General features: G+C 31.4%; 2 protein-coding genes and 1 non-coding gene across 4 annotated transcripts; all 3 read right to left on the bottom strand.

Annotated features, from left to right (window-relative positions):
• Window positions 1-6,615: 6,615 nt before the first annotated feature.
• HAT14 (homeobox leucine zipper protein) lies at window positions 6,616-8,337 on the bottom strand. The gene is made up of 3 exons (XM_022038367.2): window positions 7,774-8,337; window positions 7,295-7,599; window positions 6,616-7,200 (listed from the first exon to the last, which is right to left on the bottom strand). The coding sequence occupies exons 1-3, from the start codon at window positions 8,072-8,074 to the stop codon at window positions 6,829-6,831; spliced, it is 978 nt and encodes a 325-aa protein (XP_021894059.2). The 5' UTR covers window positions 8,075-8,337; the 3' UTR covers window positions 6,616-6,828.
• Window positions 8,338-16,032: 7,695 nt separating this feature from the next.
• Window positions 16,033-20,933, bottom strand: LOC110811771 (RING/U-box superfamily protein). 2 transcript variants are annotated; one of them, XM_088209501.1, is made up of 3 exons: window positions 20,693-20,933; window positions 18,935-20,291; window positions 16,033-16,357 (listed from the first exon to the last, which is right to left on the bottom strand). In XM_088209501.1, the coding sequence occupies exon 2, from the start codon at window positions 20,272-20,274 to the stop codon at window positions 19,000-19,002; it is 1,275 nt and encodes a 424-aa protein (XP_088065627.1). In that variant the 5' UTR covers window positions 20,275-20,291; window positions 20,693-20,933; the 3' UTR covers window positions 16,033-16,357; window positions 18,935-18,999. The 2 variants fall into 2 exon arrangements, with proteins under 2 accessions (XP_088065627.1, XP_088065626.1); XM_088209500.1 differs by having other exon boundaries at window positions 18,935-20,932.
• On the bottom strand, window positions 17,519-17,646 carry LOC148252822 (U6atac minor spliceosomal RNA). Its single transcript, XR_015815651.1, has one exon. It is a non-coding gene; the product is annotated as a U6atac minor spliceosomal RNA (small nuclear RNA).
• Window positions 20,934-25,825: the final 4,892 nt, after the last annotated feature.

Below are 25,825 nucleotides of genomic sequence, written 5' to 3'. Positions count from 1 at the left end.
GGGATTGTTGTTATTGTTAGTGTTTAATCTCTTCTTCTTCTTTTTCCAATTTGGGAGAAAATGTTTATATTGAAAAATTCTTTGTTTCATTCATTTTCTTGTTCTTCCTTCATTGAAAAAATATTTTAATGTACTAAGAAAATATATATACATATACATATATATATTTAAATGAATTTTGAAGATTAATTAAAAATAAAAGCTTCTCACATGGCATGTATAATTAAGGGATTAATTTTATTTTAAAAACTTTATAATAATAATAATAATGATAATAATTAAAGTTGCGTCATGTTTTTAAACGTTAAAGAGTAGTGTCGGTGATTCGTGGCATGTTCATTTTTGGTATAACGCGTTGTGGGCCCATCTCAATTTATATAGTCGAGTTTCGTTATTTTTTACTTAATTTATTATAAAATTAATTTATATATTATTAAATGTATTATAATTAAATATTTTTAAACGTGATTTAATAAAATTAATAATTTTTTATGTACAATAAAATTCACGATAGATGAAAATTCAATAATAATAATTACTTCATCTACGTATCAAATTTTAGATTAGACAGGATTTACTTATATACACACACGTGTGTGTGGACGCGTGAAAATGAAAGTTGTATAATTAGGAGTTAAAAAAATTACTTATTTTACATAATGATTAATAATGTATTGGGCCCCCTTAAATATACTGAATTATCACATCCTTTTTATTATTATTATTATTATTATTCAAAATTTTCAAGTTATTGGAATATTTTTTTTTCTAATTATTTAAAAAATATATTGTAACAAGTATTTTAATTAAGTCGGCTTATTTTTAAAATTCGGGTCTCACTAATTAAATAATTAGTACGAATCGAATTGTGTTACTGTATGTATTTTCATTACGAAAAAACAAAAATTAATCTTGTCGTGATTCATTCGTCAATTATATTAACTTATTAACATTTCTAAGTTATTTTTAAAAGTGGTCTTAATTTTTTAAGAAAATTAATTTTTTTTTTTAAACTCAAAATTTTCATATACTTCCCTATAAATACTCGTGTGTAGATTTGTATATATATATATATATATATATTTTTGGTTAAATGTGTGTGTGTATATGTATATATTGGGCTAAAGAAAATCCATTAAGAAAAGTCAAAGAGGCCCATTAAGACAATTCCCAATTGCCCCCCAAAAAAAAAAGAAAATAATACCCAAATAAATAGATATTTATAATATAACCCAATTATATATAATTTTATTCAAATTAAAGCCCACATTATATGGATCCTCCAACTCAAGGCTTAAAGGGTTACAAACTTTTATAAATATTGTATTTAATTAAACCGTGTAAAAATATAATATTTTTTAATTGAAATATGTGTGAATTTTTTAATAAAAAAATTTCTATATACCCTTTATATTACACATGTATATATGTATGTATGTATGTATAGGTACATGCACATATGCATGCATCAAAATATAAAGTCAATCATGGGTGACAATTATAAATACATTATTACCAAATACGGTAGCACATATCTAACCTAAAAACCCATAGAGGATCAAGTAATCAGCACTTATAGCAAATTAATAAGTTCTAATATTCATTTATACGCAATGTTTGTGTCAAGTTATTTATTGAAGGATTTGGAATCATCTAATAAGGTCCCCCCTACACTATCATCAAACACAATCATTCAATAATTAAGGCTATTAACATTATTTACAAATTTAAACTTCATATCCATAACATTAAACTAAGTTTACGTTATAAATATATTATGAACTTACGGTAATTTGATTCAGTAATATTTGAATTCAATTACCAAATCGGGTTTTGCGTTGACGTGTAGCTAAGCAATTAGACATAAATCGATACCGTCTTCTCAAGTTTTGGAAGTTTTAACTCCATTAACAACGTGTTACAGTAAAAATACTTTTCAAATCAATAAATTTGTAAATCTGAACACGCAAACTCTCACTGAATTAACGAGAAAAAGATAAACGGGAGCGTACATGGATCAATCGTAGAATATTCCATCGCGTCATACGGTAGGTACTTCTAAAATCAACACGATGTTTCAAGAACTAATTTTTTCTGGTGAAGAAAATTCAGAAAAATAAAATGACGAGTTTGTGATTTAGAAACTATAACTACCTTTTATGTCGATAAATTTTGTAATTTTCGTATCGTCCATCATAAAATAAGAATATTACAAAAAGAGTATCTACACATTATAAACTTATAGTTAAACCCGATGCATTAAAACATAATACTATTTTTGTAATGCCCAAGAATTTAATGTAAATTAAATTTATTTAAACGTAATTTTTTAATTTTTTTAAATTTTATTTTGGAGTAAAAATGAAATAAATTTGATAGATAATGAAATTAAAAATAATTTTGGAGAAAAATGTGAAAATTTGAGTTCTGGAAGTATTTTTAAAAGAAAAATCAGAAAACGGGGGTCAAAATACAATTTAAAACAATTTTGCTATGTCGGATGCCCGATCAGCAGTCCCAATGAATCAGGACGCGTCGTGTGGCAACGGACGCTGATGCAGTGCCACACGGGAGGCCACGTGAACGATCTGCGTGTTCGCGTACACGAACGGTCCGGATGCGTTCCCTCCCCAGTGCGATCGGACGGTCCAAATCAAACACGATGGACGGTCCAAATTAAATGCAAACGGTTATAAATAACTCTCATCCACACCAAACCCTAACCCTAGCTGCCAGACCCCATCACCAGAGAAGAAGACCCAACTGCTGGGAAGGAGACCACCGCCTCCCGCGGTCGCGCAAGAGCCCTTTCCGACCGCCAAAAAAGGTGATAATTTTCTTTGTTGCTCAGAATTTAATTTTAAACACACTCATAGCCAAATTGGAGTGAAAGGACCGGCCAATTGGCCGAAAAAAGTGGGCAAAGCCTGGCGCCGCCGCCGCGGAGAACTCCACAAAATGCCTCCGATGAGGCCTTTTTCGATTCCCATTCTACATAATTTTTCTATCGTTGTGATCACTATTTCCTTCTCTACAGGTTGATTGAAGCAAAACACCCAGCAGCAACGTGAGCAGAAGGAGCCGCCGCACCGGAGAGTCCCGCCGTCGGTGAGTTTCGATTTTTTATATTTTTTCGGCCAATCGAGACCCCTTAACATGTTTTCTCATAGGGATTGATGCGAAATCGGCTAAATTTTGCCGAAAATGGACGAAAACAACCGACTCAAGGTGGAGTCGCCGTCGCGGGGGGCGGTGCTGTGGCTGAAGCACGGTAGAGCCGCCGTGTCAGAATTCTGAAATTAGTCAAAGTGGGCCCTGAGACTGATTTTGGGTTTGTTTGGGACATTTATAGGTACTTATAGCATGTTTTGATTTTCGAAAAAAAATTCAGAAAATCCAGAAACCGCTTGTAGGCACAATAGATAATTTAGCTTTTCGGACACCAAATTGAGTTAGAATCTCTCACCCTATCCTCTGTTATGGAATTGAAGTTTAATTTTAAATAATACACTGTTTTGTGAAACTTAAAAAATATCTATAATTAATTACGTGTTACTAATGGAGTCAGAACTGTAAATTATTCTCTGTTGATTTTTGTTGATTTATTTTACAGTCTAAATGCATGATAGTATCTGATTTATCAATTTTATGGTTTGAATGCATGTATTATTGTCTTACGTGACTATTGTTAAATTGAAAACCTTATATATAATTGCATTCCCTGATGCATGTTTATTTGTTTGTGTGATTACGGTTGATTTGGAAAATGGAGACTAAAGAAAAATGAGAAAATTGTATGATTAAGTGAGTAGATGAAACGACAGCCTTAATCTATATTCTGAGAGATTGTGGACGGATCGAGTACAATAGGAAACCCTACCGTGAACGTTGTCTCATACCAGACGGGGTATCGAGACTTGATAATTTGGTGCTCATACCGGACAGAGTATGGGGACGATTTGTTTTACCCTCATATCGGACGAGGTGTTGAGATTTAGTAGTTTGACGCTCATACCGGACGAGATATGAAGATGACCCTTAAATTGAAAATATTGAAGGGAATGATTCACACGTAGCGGTGACATCTCTATGAACCCCCATAGATATCAGTAGACCAATAAAATGAAAGGTTGTTGTTTGATTTATCGAATATAGTTTTATAATGTGTGCCTATTACCAATTGCATATGAAATCATGATAAGTGCTATGTTATTGTCTCTATAGGTTACTTTTATAAATCTCGCTGCGGTAAGTAGATGGTAAATAATTTTATTGTGGATAAATGAATTTGTATAAATTAAGTGCTCCATTAGTAATTTAAATTTTCTACCAACATTCATTTCTGTGTCGCTGATGTGATGTGATATTTTTATTAAATTAGTGTACCTCATCCCTTATTTAACCATTTCAGAACAAGAGAACCAGGATCCAGAGTCTGATCCGCAAGAGAGTTGCGAGTAGAATGCTAGTTTTTTTTTTTTATTTTCCGTTCGTTTCCTTATTTCTTTGTATTTCTTTCAAAATTGTGAATTCCAGAACACAAATTGGTACTTTAATTTATTGTGTAAGTAATGTAAAACTTGAACATTTATTTCGCTTCTGCACTTTAATTATCAATTATTTCCTTTAAATATTTCCGGAGTCGTTACAGTTTTAACCATATTTTATCATTTTTAAACCGGTTCATTAAATTGATAACTTGATACGCATAACAAAATCCACATTAAACCCACCTGTCGAAAAAAAATTCAACACAACGATTTAATTTGTTAATTAAGTAAAACAAAATAAAATATATTTATTGCTTTAGAAAATAAAGGACACCTAGACTCTACTTGTATATTTTTTCAACATTATTTTGAATGTCACTCAAAATTATTATATCACATTCGCCACGTCGTCATTACACCGGTTGTCACGTTTGTCTTGCCTTCTACTTCAAATATATATATACATATACATATACACGCACACACACACACACATACACACAATATCCTTAATTTGCAAATTTTTCAGAATAAATAATTATTAAAAGCATATTACATGTTGAAAATTTCATAAATGTAGAAGAACTATTCTAGATTACGTAATTTATTAAATCTTTAGGAAATTCAGAATTATTATAATTTCTTTATATCGACACACACACACATATATATATATATATAATAAATGTGTGTTGTATGTAATGATTTGTGTTTGACAAAGAATTGATTATAGAATTTGAAAATTCACGTGATTTGTGACTTTGTTGAAAATTTCAAATAGAACACGATTGTAATTATGACTTTTGCTTATATATAACGTGAATATGTTGGGTGTATACATGTGCAAGGTGCAATATATTGTATGTAATACTTTCCCCTTTTAAGAAAAATAAATATTTTCTTTATATACACACACACATATATATATATATATATTGACGGTTCAACAATCACATAATTGGGTAAAGAATTTTTTAATTATTTAATTTATATCTCTATATAATTATATAGTGTGTTATATATATATATATATATATATCTCTCTCTCTATATATATATATGTAGAAGTAATTATAAGTCAAAATTTAGATGGAAGCTTTTGATGTAAAAAAAAAAAAAAAAGGAAGGGAGACCCATGACATGCAAATCATTGTTTGCCAAACAAACCTTTAATGGGTTATGATTAATTTCCTCGCAAGTAGAGAGAATGGACTAATCATAATTATTAATTAGGTCAAAAACATGATTTAATTTAATTTAATTTAATTGTAATTATTAAAATTAATTCCAAAATTTAAGTAATTATAACTCATGAGATAAACATGAATTGAAGAAAGTGGTGGTAGGCGCCTTCCCATCCCATTGAATGTGATATTTATAATTATTTAATGATTATAAATTAATTTAGTTTTGAACTAATCAAATTTCGATTTTATAGAACAAAAATACTTATTTTAATTTTAAAATTAATTTTATGTCCAATTTAATACACGTATTTTTATGATTGTTCATCATTTCCTCGAAAATTGAGTGTATAAATTTGTAATTAAATGAACTCAAAATCTTGTATTAATTTTGATTTAAAGTATAGTCTTATTTTTAATTAAAATAGTTTAGAGGTTTAATTATTATGATTTTGTAAATCGTTCTCAATATTTTGTACTTAAATTAACTTACACCCACATATATATATACACACACACACACACACACACACACACCCACACCTTTAAATATACAAATTATTATCATATTCAATAACCCATTTTTCGTATTATGACGATGTGAGCATTGAGAATTAAATGAAACGGTGGTCTATTCTCGTGTGCTACATAAATGATTTTTGTATGTATGTATGTATGTATATATATAAATATATATGTACATATACACACACATAATTATATATATATATATATGAGACAACAAAATGGAAAAGTGTAACTTACAAAAACTAATAAACGAACATAGAGAAACAAAAAAAAAAAAAAAATAAAAAATAAACCCATTAATTCCTTCGTCAAAGCAAAACAGCCAGAGCTTTCTTTTATCCCCCCTAACAAAATTTTCCCACTTCCTCGTCACCAGTCAAAGAAGACATTTCTCCCCCCACCCCCCCAACCAATTTTCCTTCCCGTCAAACAGAAAATTCTTCCACTACCCCTAATTTCCCATTTCACAAGATTTTACTAACCGGAGAGTCAAAAATAAAGAAGAAAAAGAAAAACCCAAACAAAAAATATATATATATTTACAAGGAAGATAAAAAGAAAAGGTAAAGAAAATGTATTTGACTATTTTCCGATGAGGTCTCGAGTGAGTTTGACCGTGGGAATTTTCACGAAGCAGCTGGTTGGGGTCCCTTGTGTGGTTTTAGGGGAAAAGGGTATTGTGGGTTGGCGGAGCTGGAACCGGAGCCGGCGCCGGAGGACGGGAGAGTGGGAGAAACGCGCTCACAAGAAGGGCACATGGTGAGAGTTGTGGCAGGAAGCTGCATGTAGAAAGGTTGAGAAGTTTTCAAAGCTCTTAGTTCTTGCAGTTCCTTCTGCAACCTCCTGTTTTCTTCTGTCAATGTCTCGCAGCATCTCTTTAAATACTCACAATCCACCTCCGTCTGCTTCAGTTTTGTCCTGGCTCGTCTGTTCTGAAACCAGACTTCGACTTGACGAGGACGAAGACTCAACTGTCTCGCTAATGCAAGCTTTTGCTTCTGCGAATTTGTTAAGAGAATAATTAAAAAATTTCTTTTACCCACCAAAAAAAGGAAGGAAGAAGAACAGTAAGGGAAAGAAAATTTGACTTACAGGATTGAGGGTGTTGTGTTCTTTGAAGCTTTCTTCGAGAAAAGCGGATTGTTGTTTGGAGAGTCTGAGTTTCTTCCGAGTTGACCCGTTTTCGTCGTCGTCACTCGCTCTTGAACTCGCTCTCTCTGGTTCTATCTCCGCCGTCTCTCTTTTGCTTCTCCCTCCGATCCCAAATTCCATCTGGAAAGACGACACCGTACTGTTCGGAGACGATGACAGTGTTATCCCCTCCTCCGTCTCCTCTGTCGCCGCCGGTACCCGATTCACATCTAACCCATGTCCCGCTCCATCTGGCTCGCTCCTCACTATGCATGTTTATTAGAACAAACAAAAAAAAAAAAAAGAACAAAATAAGAAAACTAAACCCAGATCTCGAAAAAGGTCTATAGAGTAATTATATTATAGTTGTTTTGTTATTTTCCTTCAAATTTTCCCAGCATCCAAACAGAAAATATATAAAAATAGAAAGTGGGTATTACAGTTATGAGTGAGCCAAGGAAGACGAAGCTCAGAAGGAGGTTGCTGGGAGCGAGGAAGTGGAGAGAAAGGAAGCAGATCAAGTTGTAAAGGTGGATCTGCTGGGAACCTCGATCTCCGACAATCGTCTCCGTTTCTTCCAGTTTTTTCCGCCTCTCCATTCTCCTGTGATCTTCCAGGACTAAAACCGGTCCCTAATCCCATGCAAAAACCTAGATCGCCACCAGCGGAGATCTTATTAGTCTTATCAAGAAACGGAAATGGTGGCCTCGAGGTATCACCCAAGCTCAAAGCTAACTCCATCTCTAGCAGCACCCACAAATCAGATACAACAGATATATATATATATATATATAAAGAAAGAGAAAGAGAAAGAAAGGAGAGAGAGGGGAGTGCTTGATGAGGAAGAAGAGGAGAGAAAACCCTATGGAAGGTTTTTAAATGTAAACACAGGAATCACCATGACCACCACCATTACAACACTCTCTCTCTCTCTCTCTCTCTCTCTCTCTCTCTCTCTCACAGATAAGGTTTTTAATTTGTTTATGTAAAGATTGACCGACAAATCCTGGTTGACGAACGCACGTGAATCTGTATATTTATATACTCTGTTTCTTACGCGACATATCCAGAGAGAGAATGCGAGGGATATTAGATTTTGTCTGAGTAATCAACCTTACCATTTAGCATGTCTTGCTTATCCCCAATAATTATATATTAATCATATTATATTTTATATCCATATATATATAAATACCACATAACCCATTTTAATATTTCTCAAACTTTAACTTCCAATCTTACCAAAAATATCAAATTTATTATTACATTATAAACTTAATTAATTAAAAATTTCACGAAAAATAATAAATATTTAATTGGACGAAGATATCCTTTGATTATGTGTTTCAAACTTTTGGTCAAATTATTATTGTGTACAAAATTATGGTGTTGTGAGATGTATCCAAACACTGGCCCACATCATCACGGTCAACGGAAGATGTACTCCCATCTAACGGCTGGGATCATCTCATCACGTTTTATTTTAGTGTTTGTTGTGTATGTGTATGATATTTTTTACCCCCAAAAAAAAAAAAATGACAAGTTCAATTCTTTGATAATCGCAATTATACCAACAGATTATTTAACTACATATATATATATATATATATTTATACACCTAATCACTTGCGATGATGATGATGATGATATACATGTCTATATATATATATATGTAGTGTATATGTGCAAAATGATCAATGTCCTTGTGACCAAACACAATGATTCGGGGCCGAACAGAGACCTGTTTGGTTTTTGTTTGTTCTCAAAATGATAATCCAATTAATAATGTTTTAAATCACTTAATTAAATTATTAAAACGATTAATTAAATACGTGGTTAGTATATTTATTTGGACTATAACTAATGTTAGAATAAATTTTATATTTAATTTAAATTATATAATATTATACAAAATAATGAATTTTATTTTACTGAAAAATTACACAGAGTTCTTGTGTAATTCTTATTCTCGTGTGCTGGAACCGCCAAGTCACCAACCAAACGAGCGGAAGTAGGAGACAAGAGGGGTACGTGGCAAGCAATGATTGGCCGAGAGGAGAGCCAGAACCCAGATTTAAAAGTAAAAGCGTGATGCGTGAACAGGTGAAAGAGGGGGGGAAAAATGAGGCGTTTGACCATAATAATTAAACTCGACACTTTATATTATTTTTATAATATAATTGTTAGTAGTTTAATTTATAATTAATTTTTGGGCAGACAAAGATTACCAATCTTTATAATAATAATTATAATAAGCTTAATTAATAATTAATTTTGGGCAGACAAAGAGACCAATCTTTTTACTATTCCAAGAGAAAGTTGGATTGTGTTTAAGGGTTGTGGCAAAATCTTCTTTTGTGTCTTTTAATCAAGCACCAAAGTCATATACTTATATTATAATTATTTTATAACATATATATTATATAATTATAACATTAAATCCCTTTTGAAAGAATACTAAAGTACAATGTAAGAAAAAAACAGACAAGAAAATAGGTATCCAATGAGTTCAACTTTGACATCCTACAATGGCAGAATCATTGTTGACTACTGATAAAACTGTAATTTAAATTTCACCAATTTTATTTTATTTCTTTTTTAATATATATAATATAAATAATATTTTTTGTATAATTAATTTGTAACGAGACTAATTTTTTTTTTTTTAAATCTTTTGTATTAATTAAATCTGGTGTGGCCGTGTGGGGTTCGGAGATTTTGATAAATACGTGGGATGGGAGGGTGGTCCCACAGGCGTGGGGTGGGTCGGGTTATAATATGTGGTGATTAAAAATTCACAAAACGCATGTATATTCACACACACACACACACATATATATATATACACACACACACATATATATATGTATGTATGTATATGTGTGTAAGCATATCATCTAGAGGATGTGACCAGGTCAGATATGTCATGCTTTTGGGATCATTGCAATTATTGAAGTCATGCAGGCTTTAATGATAGGTAGGGGAGAGACTAGATAGAGAGATGTATGAATGAATTATTGGGTAGGTCCTTTTTCCAATCCAACCGCTCCTTTTATATTATATATATATATATATACACACACACACACACACCCCCACATATATGCAACATATATATATATGGTGTATGCTTATAATTTATGTTTTCATTACTAAATTGAATATAAATATATATATATATATATATTATATATGTAAAAATCTGTTCACATGTTACTTTTTAGTTGAAAAATAGATTAGACTCATTTATTTTAATAAAAAGCTTATATATATATATTAATATATAAATATTAGTATAACCCAATAAAAAAATACTTCATTTGAGATTATAATATAAATATAACAAATATTTTTGGGAAATTTAAAAGCTTCAAAAACTTAATTGCACTGAAGCAACCTATCTATACATACATATATATATACATATATACATATATATGTGTGTGTGTGTATGTATAGATGGATGCCTAGTAGGTAGTACTGGCCTTTGAGGTGCAATCTTAATTGAGATTCGAGGAGTATCTTTTGGAAATTGACATATGATTTCCCATAAATGGGATTCAATTACTTACTATTTACAAAATTAAGTACTAATAACATACATACATACATACATACATATATATATATATATATTAAATAAATAATCATATTTATGAAATATTATTATTGGGTTCGGTAGCATTTTTATAATATATAAGTATTAAGTGGTTTAAAAAAATATATATAACTTAACAAATTTTATAATAATTATGAAATGAGAGATATTTAATTTGAATATCATAAATTAAAATTTTATTGATAATATAAAATTTACTATTTTATAAATATATTATTATGAATTAATAATTATAATTAATTTATGTATTTTAATCTTATTATAAATAAAAATTTAAATTTAATCTTATTTTATTAATAAATTACTTTATGAGGTATGCATTAATCTTAAAAAATACAAAAATGTAAGATTCATATTACTTGGATTGTTCGTGTAAAAAAAAAATCAATTGATTCATGGGCCCACACCCTTCAATACCAAACAACTATCAATCATTCCATACAAGATTAATATATACGTACAGTCCCGCAGGAATTTATTTTATTTTATTTTTTTATAGTTTAATTATTATTTAAAATTTAATTTAATACGTAATTAAGTGTAAAAATATATTTAAATGCCATTAATTTGAATTTTTATTGTCTATTTTATATGATTTATACAATATATTTATGTTGAGAAAATAAATATCTAAAATATGCATAATTATAACAAAATAACATGTTTAAAGCAATATATATATATATATATACACGTATAATGTATAACTTCTAAAAAAATTATTTTAGTTTTTAAAGTCAATTTCATTAATTACAATACAACTATTTTTTATGAAATATTAGATAAATTTTAAACTATATGATTTTTAATTAAAAATTATTATAATAATTTGGTCAAATTCCCACTAATTATTATACATCATTATATCTCTTTATAATTAAAGTGGGTATTGGTCAATTTATATAACATAGTCTCTTTGATTGCTCCAATTAATAATGGTTTTTTTTTTAATTTTTTAAAATGAAATTATTAAAACACTCGTTTCGTGTTTAAATTATGGTTCTTAATTACAGATTAGTTATATTAATGTTAATTAGATATTGCTAATAATATATATTTATAAATTAAAAAATAAAACCCAGTAAATTGATTTTAGAAATTAGTACAAGACCTGTCAGATTTAAAATAATAATAATAATTAATAAAAAGCAGAGAGTTGCGTGGGTAATAATGGAGTGTGGGTGAGAAGTCACGTGAGTTCCGTGTGAGTGAGTAATGATGAGTTTGGTTGGGTCAGTCAGAGACATGACGTGTGAGAGATGTGTTAGAGAATGATAAATGTTTTTTTATGGGAAGAGGAGTGGGACCCACTCACTTCCAAAATTGGGCCCCACGTTGCACTGTCTCGAGGAGACAATCTCCACAGCAGCAATCATTTGTACGTCGGATCTTAACATGTTTTTTTTTTTTTTTTTACACTCTTTTATTTTAATTTTTTTATTATTATAATAATTTTAAATATTAAATTTCATTTTTCCAATAAATTAATTTTAAACTATATATATATATATACATATATATATCCATTAATTTTAATTTCGTAAATTAAAAAACTTTTCTGGTGCGACAGAGATATATCCATACAACCATTTGGTACCTCGTTAATCGGCAAACGATACTGGCTGGTGGTAGATCGTTTTCATAATTAATGGGTACTTGCTCAGTTTTTATATATCCATATATATATATATGTGTATGTATATGTATATGTATATGTATATATATGTGTGTGTGTGTGTGTAAATAATTAAAATATCAATTCGTGAGATTTCATTTCAAAATTACTTTCAGTATATGCATAATTAGATTTGTCATTTTATTATCATAATATATCGTTGTCTGTCTGCTGCTTCTGGCTTCTTCCTATATATACATACATACATACATACGTATATATGTCTATATATGACTCGTCATGAATTCTTTCAAGTTGTTGATAATGTGTCCATTGAATGCCAAATAAGGTACATGATCATACCATAATGGATTACACCATACATACATACTCAAATTGCATGCATACGCAATAAATTCATACACCCTACCTACGTACCCAATTATTATCATTACCGTATTTCTATATAACCAAATCTTTCCATACATACATATATCTATATATATATATATATATGTATTAATGTGCCCATTAAAAAGAGTAACGATGTAGACACTGTATTAAAGAGAAGCTTCGGTAAAACTAATATGCACGTGAAAATAGAGACAATCACATATTGGATAGAAAAACTCATTCGTTAGAGCTTGAAGAATTACTAAATGATTCGCGTATTCGCGTTTAATACGTAGTTGTATACATAGATACGTAATTGTTAATACGCTTGTTGTGATCCGTGCTACTGTAAATATAACGTGTGTGTAGATATATTGATGATTAATTAATCATACTGAATTAAATATTATAAATTAATTATTATCTGTTCATCAATTTACGAAAATATTAAATACATAAAAATATTATAATAAAATATTCATATTTATTTTGTGAAACGTGTTTAAAAAATATTATTCCATCTCTATTAGAACAATGTTCCAGTGCTCTAAACAAAGGACACGACAATCAATTTTTATAACGATAACCTCAGTCATTCTAGTGCAAGAATATTAGAAGAGGAAAATGATGACCGAAAATCCGATGTAACAGCAATCGTAACTCCAACGATTCTAAGATAACAATATTTTTTGCTCGGATAAATTTCAATCTACGTGAAAAGAGTAACGATTTAGGCACTGTTCTAAAGAGAAGCTCGATGAAATATATAAGTACGGAAAAATATGAACTATTTAATAATCAACATAAAAATTTATTAATTAGAGCTTGGAGAATTTCTAGAAGATTCGCGTATTCATGTTTAATACGTTGTTGTATTAAAAAATATACAATTATTAGTACAACTATTTTTATCTGTACTACTATAAATATAATGTGTATAAATATGTTGATGATTAATTAGTCATAATGAATCAAATATTATAAATTAATCATTATCAGCTCATTAATTTATAAAAATATTAGATATATAGAAGCATTATAATAAAATATTCACATTAATTTGTGAAACGTATTTAAAAAATTCAAATTCGATATTATAAACTGAAATATATATACATATATATATATTCTACAGTAAAATATAATAATTGAAGGAATATGAGTAGACCCATATAGTAACAAAAATTTGACTACATAGTTAAAACATTAATGATTAATAAATTGATTATTATATGTCTGCATATATATATATATATATTTACACCCATAATTTGAATTGAATACTTGAGCCAGTTAAACCTAGTCAAAATTAAATCATTGAAAATTTGTTTTTTCAAGTCAATCTGCAAAGTTGGTGGTAGAAAAATTCCTACCAAGAACATCTGACCTTGCAGGATATAAATAAATATATATATATATATATATGTATGTATGTATATGAAGTTCTGATGAGTTTGGTGTTGGGTAAGACACAGAATTTTGTAATAATTAGAAATTAATGCAAATCATGAAAATTCCAAACATATATAGCTCTTCATTATTATTAGTATTATTATTATTATTATTATTGTTCATTATGATTAGATACGTATATATATACACACACACATATAAAACCCCATAATTATGCAGCTGGTACTTATAATAATTATAAGAAGCCAGCAAAATTAATCATGTTTAGCACTACTACTGTTTAATCTAAATAAATAAATAAATGATTGTTTATAAAAAATATATATATATAATAATATTAGATTTTAAACAAAAATTCATATATATATATGTAAATATATATCATAACACCCTACAATTTAATTAAAATTTACAATTTTTTATTAAAAAAAAATATAGTAACTGTAACTAAACATTAATTACTACGGTGAATATTTTTGGTTAAAGCACGGTGGTTTTCTAAAACTCATAATTTTGCATGGTATGTGTGTGTGTGTGTGTGTGTGTATGTATATGTATGTGTATGTGTATATATGATAGTTATGTAAGTAAAGCTAGGTTAGGAAGCAAAATTTGTTGAAGAAATTAATAATTAATTAAATTAATTATATGATTAGCAAAGAAAAGACATATGGGCATGCAACCCTGGAAATGGAAGGATCTTGTTCCCTGCTTTAACATCATTATGATTAAGAATTTAGTCATGCTTTTCTCTCATTGTCATCATCATCACCATTATCATTATCATCACCATCATCATCATCATCATCATCGCATGCCCACTTTTTCTTATCATGGGGGTGCTGTATGATGTTACCAAAGATAGCGACAAAAAAAACCCTAAATTTTTTTCATTTTAATGTCAATGATGATAATCATGATGACCATCCTCATCATCATATACTTATATATTTTAATTCTAAAGCTTTTTTTGGCTTTTCAATATCCGATGGGTATTTTCTTCATTTTCCACCCTTTCCACTGCACTAATCTTTACACCTTTAAGAGGTCTCCAACTAACCTCAATTAGAGTCAAAGTTAATTATGAAATTACAATTTAATTATTACCCATGATTATATATACACACATACGTATATGTATGTACGTATGAATTTTGTGTATGAATATACCAAAGGAAACAGAGAAAGAAATGGTCCGGTCCCTGTCAAAGTCAATCAAACAATGGTGGATGAAAAAGCAATAAGAGGTATGGTCTGGTCCATTCTCCATGGAACCTCCCAATTTAACTAATTAAGTAATTAACTAATCTCTAATTATGAAACTGGGTTAATGAGCAGCCAACTTAAACCTAATTCATTTAAACAGGATTCCTTAAGACTCACTCAATCATAGCCTAGGGTTCCTGCAATCATTTTTTACACCCATGTCCTACTTCTTTTGGCTTTTAATGCCTCAACATGATCTAATCATCGACAACAACAATAATGGCAAGAGTCATAATCATCATCATCATATAACCCTACAAAACCCATCATCATCATCTTCCTCAACAATTCCTCATCTCTCTGTATATATATATATATATACCCCATTTCATTTCTAGCCCAGACAAACAATGGTCTTGTCTTCAGTGTACTCAGCTTTTTAGGCTATAACAGTGGGCAAGAGAGAGCACCTGACTATATTAAAACTAAATAAAGAGTTATGTAAAAACCATAATCCCAGGTGCGACAATTTTTTCGAATTATACAACCGAGTCGCTTGTTCAATACAATTTAAGAAAAGAAACTGCAAAAGAGACACAAACCTAATTGGCAATTTATTTTATATGGTAGCATTTACAGTTTTGATCTTTTTACCACCAAAGAATGCTTAGGTGGTATCTCTCTACCATATAGTGATTCCCTTAGCTGAGTTAAAACCTGGTTTTCCTTCCCCCAACCCATGTAAGCTGCTTCCCTCCTCGTTACGCTTCTTTCAAACCTGTTTGTTTCGATTAAAAAGACAATCATGTATAAGAGATGACAACTGCACGTATCCAACAATATTTCTTATGTAAAAGAGATAAATGTAATTAAATCTAAGTATCATCTACAACTGAGAATTATAGTCATATATATACATACGTAAATTTTCATACAGGTAACAATGAAATGAAGTTTCAACACAGCAAAACATGCATCCTTCTAACTGAAAATCATAAGAAAAGATAATTCACTGGCCTTATTTGAAGATGAGGCATACTGAACTAGCCATGGAAAAATGGAATCATCTTCCTACAGGATACTAATTATTCTTTAACCCATTCAGCAACAAAGGTTAAAAACTAGAGGAATATTCGTATGATCATCACTGAATTGTAATCAAACTTAACAGTGCAATGCATACAGTTAAAGAGCATATGAATATTGTCTTTCTTTTTTCTTTGGTCCCAAATTGAAGTTGTTAGTTATTAACAACTCCAGCATCATAATGTAAACTTGGTCTTTTTTTTTGTTTTCTGCTAATAACTAACAACTTCAATTTGGGACCAAAGAAAAAAGAAAGACAATGTTCATATGCTGTTTCCTCTAAATAGTTGGAATCTATTAGAAGTGAATACCAGAAAGAAACTCTTGGAATCTGAGATAGTAAGAAAATCAGCTTCTGTAGTTCTATGGGGAAATATAAATCATGCGTGCCTTATTGGTGATTAAACCCAAATTGAACCAGAGACAAGAAGCTCCACATGGGAGTCTTACCACTGAGCCAAAAACTCAAGTGTAAGCCACCCTGCTACCTTGTATTTAAGCATATGGCATGGTTCAATAAGTAACTTTGAAACCAAAGTCTCTGACATCTTACTGCTGCTTGATGTTAATCTACCACAGAACTCTATGTTTAAAAATTTGCAGATCAAGAAACAGAAAATACATAGCTTAGTTGTTATCGTGGAAACTCCAGGCATCTAATCTAATAAAAAGATAAAAAACGACTCTAATAGTGATCTGAACTACATTCTACTTTTCAGCGTGACTCATAAAATTCACAGGCACCATCAAGAAAAAAGTTTTTAGGTTTTGGAAAGAGGACACAATATTAAGAGGGGAAAAGAAGTTAGAAACGAGATGGAGATATAAGGAGTAGCAAAATACAGAGAAAACAAAAGAAACAAGGTTAGAGATCCATTTAAAAAGTGGGTAGCCTTAACCACATGTGCTAATAGGAAAGCTTGAAGGCCACTTCCATCCATGTCAGGAGAGATGGCAACCATCTCTCCTTCCAATGAATATAAAAACAAAAGAAACAAGAAGGATGCATCAAGACAGGATAACATCTCAATTCCTTTGCAACAGTGGATAAAGACATCAGCCTTAAAAGAACCATGGGCCTTAGTCAAAAGAGAAGCCAAAAATGCCAGTCTATCGCAAATAACATCAGTTTATGAAGAACATCGCTAGGAAACTAAAAGTTTAGCAATTCACTCCAAACAAAAAGAAATTTATCATTACTGTGAAAGTCGAAAAAACATCTTACTAGATTTAATAAATTGATAATCCTATTGACTTAAAATTGAGGAATCCCATCCTCAGCATTACCATTAAAGAAGTTAAAACCAGGATGCATAATTCCTTTAGCATTAATAGTTTTTCCATCAGTAATCTAGTAGTTTTCTTTAGAATATTTTCTTTTATCTTTTGATAGAAATACTCAAGAAGTAGTCCTAACTCGAAAAGAAGATTAAGTCAGAATTTGTGCCCCAAAAAATCAGTATTGGCAGTAAATCAATTGTAAAAAAAGCAGTGGGTTTACCAAAAGAGAAAAACATGCGGGCTTGACAGGTTAACAACCATTAAAAGATAATATAACCCTATCAAAAGGTGCACAATAATTAACTATACTTATAAGATTTATAACTACAAGTTTTATATGTAAATATGAAGTTTCTAGTCAATAAATGAAGGACTTTAGACCAAAAATTATACCAACAAAACAGGATATCAAGTCAGGAGAGAAAACAAAGCTGCATTAAATTCTAGAGTCTCTATGCTCTTCCATTGTCTTATTAAACAAAGTACGAGCGTAGAAACAAAAAAATTTAGATCTAATGTAAAGAAGGGAAGAAGTCACTTATTCCAAAACCATGACAATGGAAAAGGTAAATAGCAGAAAGAAAGTATGGTGACACATGCAAAAGAGAATCTAAAAGAAAGGGCAACCTTCCAAAATAACAGATCTTTTTTTCCATTATCCGGAAAATGGCTTGCAGCAAATAGAACTGCCATTTCACTACACTACACTCCATTTTGGAGTACATAGGATGACAAAATCAGTGGGAAGATAAATTCCTTATTTAAGGAAAGCTGTGAAAGAAAACAAGAGCAGAAACAAGGGATTAAGACAGCAACAGCAGCACGTGACAATTACCCTAGTTTGTCCACCGCAAACTTGATTCAGCAGATCAACCACGTGTTAGAAAATAAAGTCAACAAAAAATTTGAAAATCATCAAAAGACATTTAAGAATTGTAGAAGGTTTATAATCTATGGAGCTAAATATATAGATGGAGGTACCACTTACATAATCTTGGAATATTATTTTCTTGAGCGATTCCAGGATATGTTGAAAATTATATAGCTTATTTCCTAGCTTAACCGTCTCCTTCTGGGCGCACGAGAATCTGCACTGTCCATATCAGAAACTCTGGAAGTATCATTTCTTCTTCTAGATGATGAAGTTGAAAGTGACACCATAGAATCAATTTCAACAGCAGTGTCCATTTGACTCTCTGAATTGATTACAGCAGCAATGCTTGAAAAAGAGTCTCTATCATCAACTGGAGGAGGCTGTTCCTGATTTCTTCCAACAGGGTGGCTTCTGAGATAGGCCTCAAATAACCTTTCAGCTGAACTTAGTGCAGATGTAAGAGAAGAAATTCTCACAGCTCTATGTGTATGTGATGGTCTTCGAACTAACAGAGAATGATAACGACGAGCCTCGCTCTCAATTTCAGTTGCAATGCCTGGTGCCAAGTCTACATCATTTGGAGGAGCAACTGGATTTTGTTCTCCACGCAACCCCCGAGATGTTAAAAACCTATTTAGCAGGGAACTAGATCTCTCTTGAGTTTCACGGGTGCTGCTAGAGTCCCGTGGCTGAGGCTGGGCCAAATCCCTGGTCAAATCAAACCTACTCCCAAGACGCCGTATCATCTCTTCCATTGGAAAACTAAAAGAACTGCTTTGAAAGGCTTGTCTCCAACTCTCAACTCGTCTTCCACTGGGCCTTGGAGGGATCTTAACATTCAGGTCCTCTTCTGGTTCACGGGTTATGTATCCCCGACCATAGATTGGTGTCACATTTTTTATTGTTACCTCTCCCTTACAGACTGGACATTCCTTTGCATCTGAGTGCACATGTAACCATCGGTAAATGCATGACCAACAAAATAAGTGGCCACAACAAGTCACTACAGGGTCCCTAGCCATATCCAAGCATATATTACAGTCAAAAAAGCTCCCATCATTGCCACTACTCTTCTCAATACTATCTTTTTTCTCGGTTACGAGGTCCTCCAAAAAGCCATTGTTATTTTCACATGTTTTGGGGGCCTCGTTATTTCTTTCTTCAGCAGCAACACTACCCTCCCCAGTCTGTAATGTAATCCCATTTCCAGAATTGCCCATCAATTGACTCAATTCGACCGGAAGGTTTTGACTTTCAGTTGGGACTTGAACCTGTCGCCATCTCCACCTTTGCCGAGTTCTAAGCCTAATGGCAGCTTCCCTAATTCTCTCAGCAGGATAATCAATCCAATCTTCCAAATTCACAGCTTCACTTGGTATCGGTCCTGATTCTGCCTCAGGACCAGGACCTAGATTTAAATCCAGGTTCATTGGAGCAGATGTCTCCTCACTCATCACAAATTCAACAAACCCTGATAAAAGAAAACCCCTACTTCCTCACAAATTAGATAAACCCAAAAAAAACCCTAATATTTTTCTTGATCCCACACTTCCAGAAATCCAGATCAAAACCCTACTTCTACGATACAAATAAAGGTGTACATCTGAATATATCCCAATACTATCGCCCGACCAGACAACAAATTAAAACCCGAAATCGCGAAACCTTAAATTAGCAGAATACATGACTTTACCTTGACTAGAAATTGAAAAAGCAAAATCCAAAACCTAGAAAACCCTAGTTCTTAGGTCATCAAGAGGATGACTTCGAATTAACAATTTCCCAGTTTAAAAAAACAAAAAGAAAGCAACTTTTAAAACAGAAAGCGGTGAATGAAGCAAGCAATGGAAGTTGACGAAGAAGATAGAAGACCTGGATGGCAAACAGACAATCTTGACGCTCAACTCGTAAACCGTACACGCCTCACCATCCTGAGTTCGCGAACGAGTTGACGCTGTAGCTTAGCAGTCGAGTTGGCACCTAGTTGACTCGCCATACATAATTCTCTCCCTTCAACTATTCGCGATCTTGTCTACACAGAGAAAGGGGGAGAGAGTCGAGAGTGGCAATTAATTCACGGCTGGAGAGAGAGAGAGAGAGGAAAGGGGAAGAGGGGAAGAGAGAGTAGAGTGCTCCTGTACATTGTCGATTACTGTAAACAATTATGAGATTCTTAATCAAACGGTTGAGATGATCCGTTGACAAATATTGACGAGCAACCCAATCTAGTATTTTCATCGGACGATGATGATGGAACAAGAGTTTGGAGGGAAATTATCAGCTGTATATTTTATATGATTGGAATCTCATTCCAATTGGCATGGTGCAAATAACACATGGACATGACAAAATTCAAATTTCTTGTTAAAATTATTTTAAATTATGAAAATGACCATATATTATTACATTTATTGAATTTTTTTAATATATTTTTTTTAAAATTAAGAATTTTTGGAAAAAAATATTTATAGTTTTGTCACCTCAAAATAAACCAAGAGAAATAAAATTTGATATTCCAAGATATACTAACAAAAGGGTTAAATTAATACAAATATTATGCAAATAATTCATAAGAAAATCATATAAGAACTTAAGTATTCTCCGTAAATAGTAAGTATTTTTTCTTTATGATTAGTGCTAAAATATTTTATTAATATGTAATTTTTTATTATATAATATTGTATTTAATATTTTTATAATTATACTATTTATAATTTATTATTATTATTTTGATGCGTGATTTTAGAAGAATTAGTTGGAGATGAGCAAAAAAATAGAGATAAAAGCTCCCCAATAAAAGGAATAAGTTAGGGTTCTTTAAACTCCATACATGTGTGCATAGCAAACAAGGTCAAAGTGGGCATCAACAACAGAACATCTTTGATTTTCAAGGAATAAAGTTGAACACGAAACATTAATCCTTCGTTATTATTGATGAAATTCATGAGTTAGTGTCATACGATAAGTTAAATTGTTATTATGAACTATGATTATGTCAAAAGTATGTTTTTTATCGAAAAGAATAAGGCTAGGTAGGATTACATTTTTTCTGTTGGTGATATTTGAGGAACTAGATGATGCGAAAAAGGAAACATTGAGGGCGAACATAATCCTTATAAATAGAGAGAGAATAATGGTTATAATGGCAAGTATCAATCATATATAACTAGAAAAATATTAATTAAAATAGTTAAAGCTAAAGAAGTTGTGATAGAATTACTTATGCAAAGATGAGATAGATGTCAACATTTAAGGAGAAAAGTTGCATACGTTTTATCACTACATTTCCAAATAAAAACCTAATTCAATATGTTCGGTTCTCTTATGGAGCATAGTGTATTGTATGGTTGTTTTATTGTCACAATGCAACACTGTTGCTTTCGAATGATTGATCCCAAAGCTGTTCAAAAGATATCTGATTCAAGTTAGCTCACAACATACACTGACCATCACTCAATATCTATCTTTAACTTAGGATCTAGAGACAATATGTTGGTTTTTAGATTCCAGGTTATTAGTAAATTTCTAAGCAGAACATAATAGTCTGTGATAAATTTTCTTGTGTCAAGGCAATCTACTTAATTGTTATCAGTATAAGCATTCAATTTTAACTCATATAAGCTTGAGTAAAACAAATCTTATCCTAATGTTCCTTTGACATACCTCAAAACTTTATAAGCAGCATTCACGCGTTGATTATTGGGACTTTCCATGAATTGACTTAGAACGTGAACTGAGTACCCTAAGTCTGGTCTGGTGCACGTTAAGTGCATGAATCTCCCAATCAACCTCCTATATATAGTTATATATGGACTAATTCTCCCGAATCTTTGCATAATTTGGTATTATGGACTAGTGGCAGTGTTGAAGTTCTACCATCCAATACACTTGTATCCTTTAACAAATCTAATACACACTTCTTTTGACTTATATTTCAAGAAAAAATTGCTAAATGGAAAGGGAACGAGGAGCCCAAAATCTAGGGATAGAGCTAACAATGTAATCCCACCTATTTACGAGAAATGTGACAATAGAAGTTCTACAATAAAATTTAAAAATGAGCTTAGGTGAACATTATGTGTTTTAACTCTTTTATTAAGGAGTATGTGTTGGCTTTATTGTGTGTAATAAGGGAGCTTAAAAATACTTAGAAGTCTCGTCGATCATAAATTTACAATCAAATTAATGAGGTATAAGGGATCATAAAGATGTATGATAGTAAGCTCTTATTATCATTTGAGTCAAAATGCTAGGTTAGGGAAACTATTATGGCGAGGAAAGTATGCTTCAAGAAATGGTTATATAGTGTGAAAAAATTGAATAACAAGGATGAATACATTGATTGTATAACTAAGATTACTTCGTTGAAAGTTCTGGTCCCAAATTTTTCAAGTCACTCAACAATTTTATATGAGAGGTGATGGAGATCAATGAGAAGGGTATTAAATAGTCAAAGTGTAGTAGTGATTGCAGTAAATATCTCGTGATAGAAAAAATTTCAGAGTCTCCATGTGTGTTAATTGATGATCAACCTACTTATTTAGTGCTAAAGATATTAGTAACCTTTGATTATAAATGTTCAAAATATAATAGTATATTTTGGGTGAATATACAATATATATATATTATATGCTTAATTTTTTTATTACATTTATAAAGGCCCCGAATTTAAATAGAAATAAATTCATAAATTAAATGCGGAAGTGATTAATGGAGTTAGGGTTTACATTCCTTACACAATAATTTAAAATGTCCAATAGCGTTACAGGAATGTCCATTCTAAAAGACAAACGAAAATTAAAGAAATAAAATAAAAAACGAATAAATAAGCGTCCTATGACAACATTCATTAGCACTTGAAGAGAGTCCGGGTAGTGAACTACTAACAACCCTCTTACTGATCAGGATATGGATCTTGGTCCTCTTGATTTGAAATAGTTAACAAAAGAGTGAACTACATTAACCTAGTAAGAATATCACACTAATCACAGATACAAAAAACTGAAGATTGGTAAAAAATTAGAAAAACAACTAATGAAGCTCTTATTTTATTTAAATATATTTAAACTTGAAGATATTTGTTTAATACTTAATATAACAATTTTTTTAAAGACAACCTATGAAGACTCATATTCATATACCTTTTATTTTCACATATAAAAAAATTAGAGAAGATAGCTTTTCTTTCTTACCTGCTTATTTGTAACAACCCGGAACTAGAAAGGGAAATAAATTATAAATTGAATGCAGAAGTGAAATAATAGCGTTACGATTTACATTTCTTATACAATAATCCAGAATATCCAATAAGGTTACTGGAATGACCATTCTAAAGGAACAATGAAAAATCAAAGAAATAAATGGAAAGTAAACAATTGAACATCCTATTCACAACCATCTTGTGGATCGAGATCTGAATTTTAGTTCTCTTAATCTAAAATGATTAATGGAAGAGTGAGTTATACTAGCCCAGTAAGAATATCACACTACTCACTGATACAAAAATGAAGTTTGGTAAATATCATGAAAATAACTAATGGAGCTTTTAATTTAAGTAAATTTATTTATCATAAATAAGATTATTTATTGTACAGTTAGCATAGTAAAATTTTTAAAACTGACTTATAAAGGCAATAACACGACAATATCGTAATCTCATATCCAATTAAGTAAAAATAACAACTTTCACTTTTTATCTGCCTATTAGTATCCGTGGGGGTCCATAGGGATGTCCCTACTACGCGTGAACCCTTATTCAACATTTTAGATTAACCGGCCGTCTCCATACCCCATCCGGTATGAGGGTAAAATGGGTCGTCCCCATACTCCATCCGGTATGAATACCAAAATACCAATCATTGATACCTCGTCCAGTATGAGGTAACGTTCACAACATGGTTCCCTATGCATCCGGTCCATCTACCATCTTCTAAAATATTCAGTAAGGCTACCATTCATTCAATCATTTAATCAAATAATTCTCCGTTTACATTTATTTTTTAGTTTCACAATTTAGCTGTAAATCACGCAAAATAAGCAATACATACATCAAGGAAGCACAACCGAATCATCATACAAACTCCAGTGTAATATTATGCATTTGAAACAGTAAAATCAATCATAAAATGAGATGAACTGCGGTTCCGGCTCCATTAGTAACATGTGATTAATTTTTGAGATTTTTTAAATTGTACAAAATATCACATTATTTATAATTAAATTTCAATTCTATAACAGGGAATAAGGTGAGGGATTCTAACCCGAATCGGTGTCCGAACGCTAAACTTTCAGCTGCACCTACTGACAGTTCTCGGGTTCCCTAAATTTTTCTTTGGAGATTAAAATACACTTAAAGTACTTAGAAATAACTGTAAAAAATTCAAAATTGATATTAAATTTTTTTTTCGGCCAATTTTAAAATTCCGACATGATGGCACCGCCGTGCTCCGACAATGCCACCGCCGCGGACGGCGGTGTTTTGCCTCAGACTGGTCGTTTTCGGCCAATTTCAGTTGATTTTGACCAGTTTTGTACTCATCCTTGCGAGAAAACACGTTAAGGGGTCTCGGTGGCCGAAAAAAAAATCGAATAACAGAAGCTTACCGACAGCGAAATTTTTCGGTATGGTGGCTCCGCCAACTCACCTTCGCGATTGGGCATTTTCTTCGGTCAACATGTGAGAAACAGAATGGTGAATACCATGGTAGAAAAGTTGCACGAAACGAGAATAAGAAAGGGCCTCATCGGAAGCAGTTTTTGATTTTTTATGCGGAGGCGGCGCCATTACCCGTTATTTCTAACTCATCTGCCGGTCTTTTTGCTCCGATTTGACTATTGGGGTATTCAAAATTGAATTTTGAGCGAATGAGAAATTTTTTACCTCTTTTGGCGGTCGGAGGTGGCTTCGACACGACGGTGAGCGAAGATCAGCTCTCTATCTCGGCGACTGGTTCTTCTTCTTTGGGAGGGACTGGCGGCTAGGATTAGGATTCAGTGTGAACTGAA

The sequence above is a fragment of the Carica papaya genome, chromosome 8 (genome assembly GCF_054855325.1).
Source record: "Carica papaya isolate Zhongbai chromosome 8, ASM5485532v1, whole genome shotgun sequence".
Taxonomy (NCBI): Eukaryota; Viridiplantae; Streptophyta; class Magnoliopsida; order Brassicales; family Caricaceae; genus Carica; species Carica papaya.
Note: the sequence above shows the minus strand (reverse complement) of the source record. Positions and strands in the feature narration are given on the sequence as shown.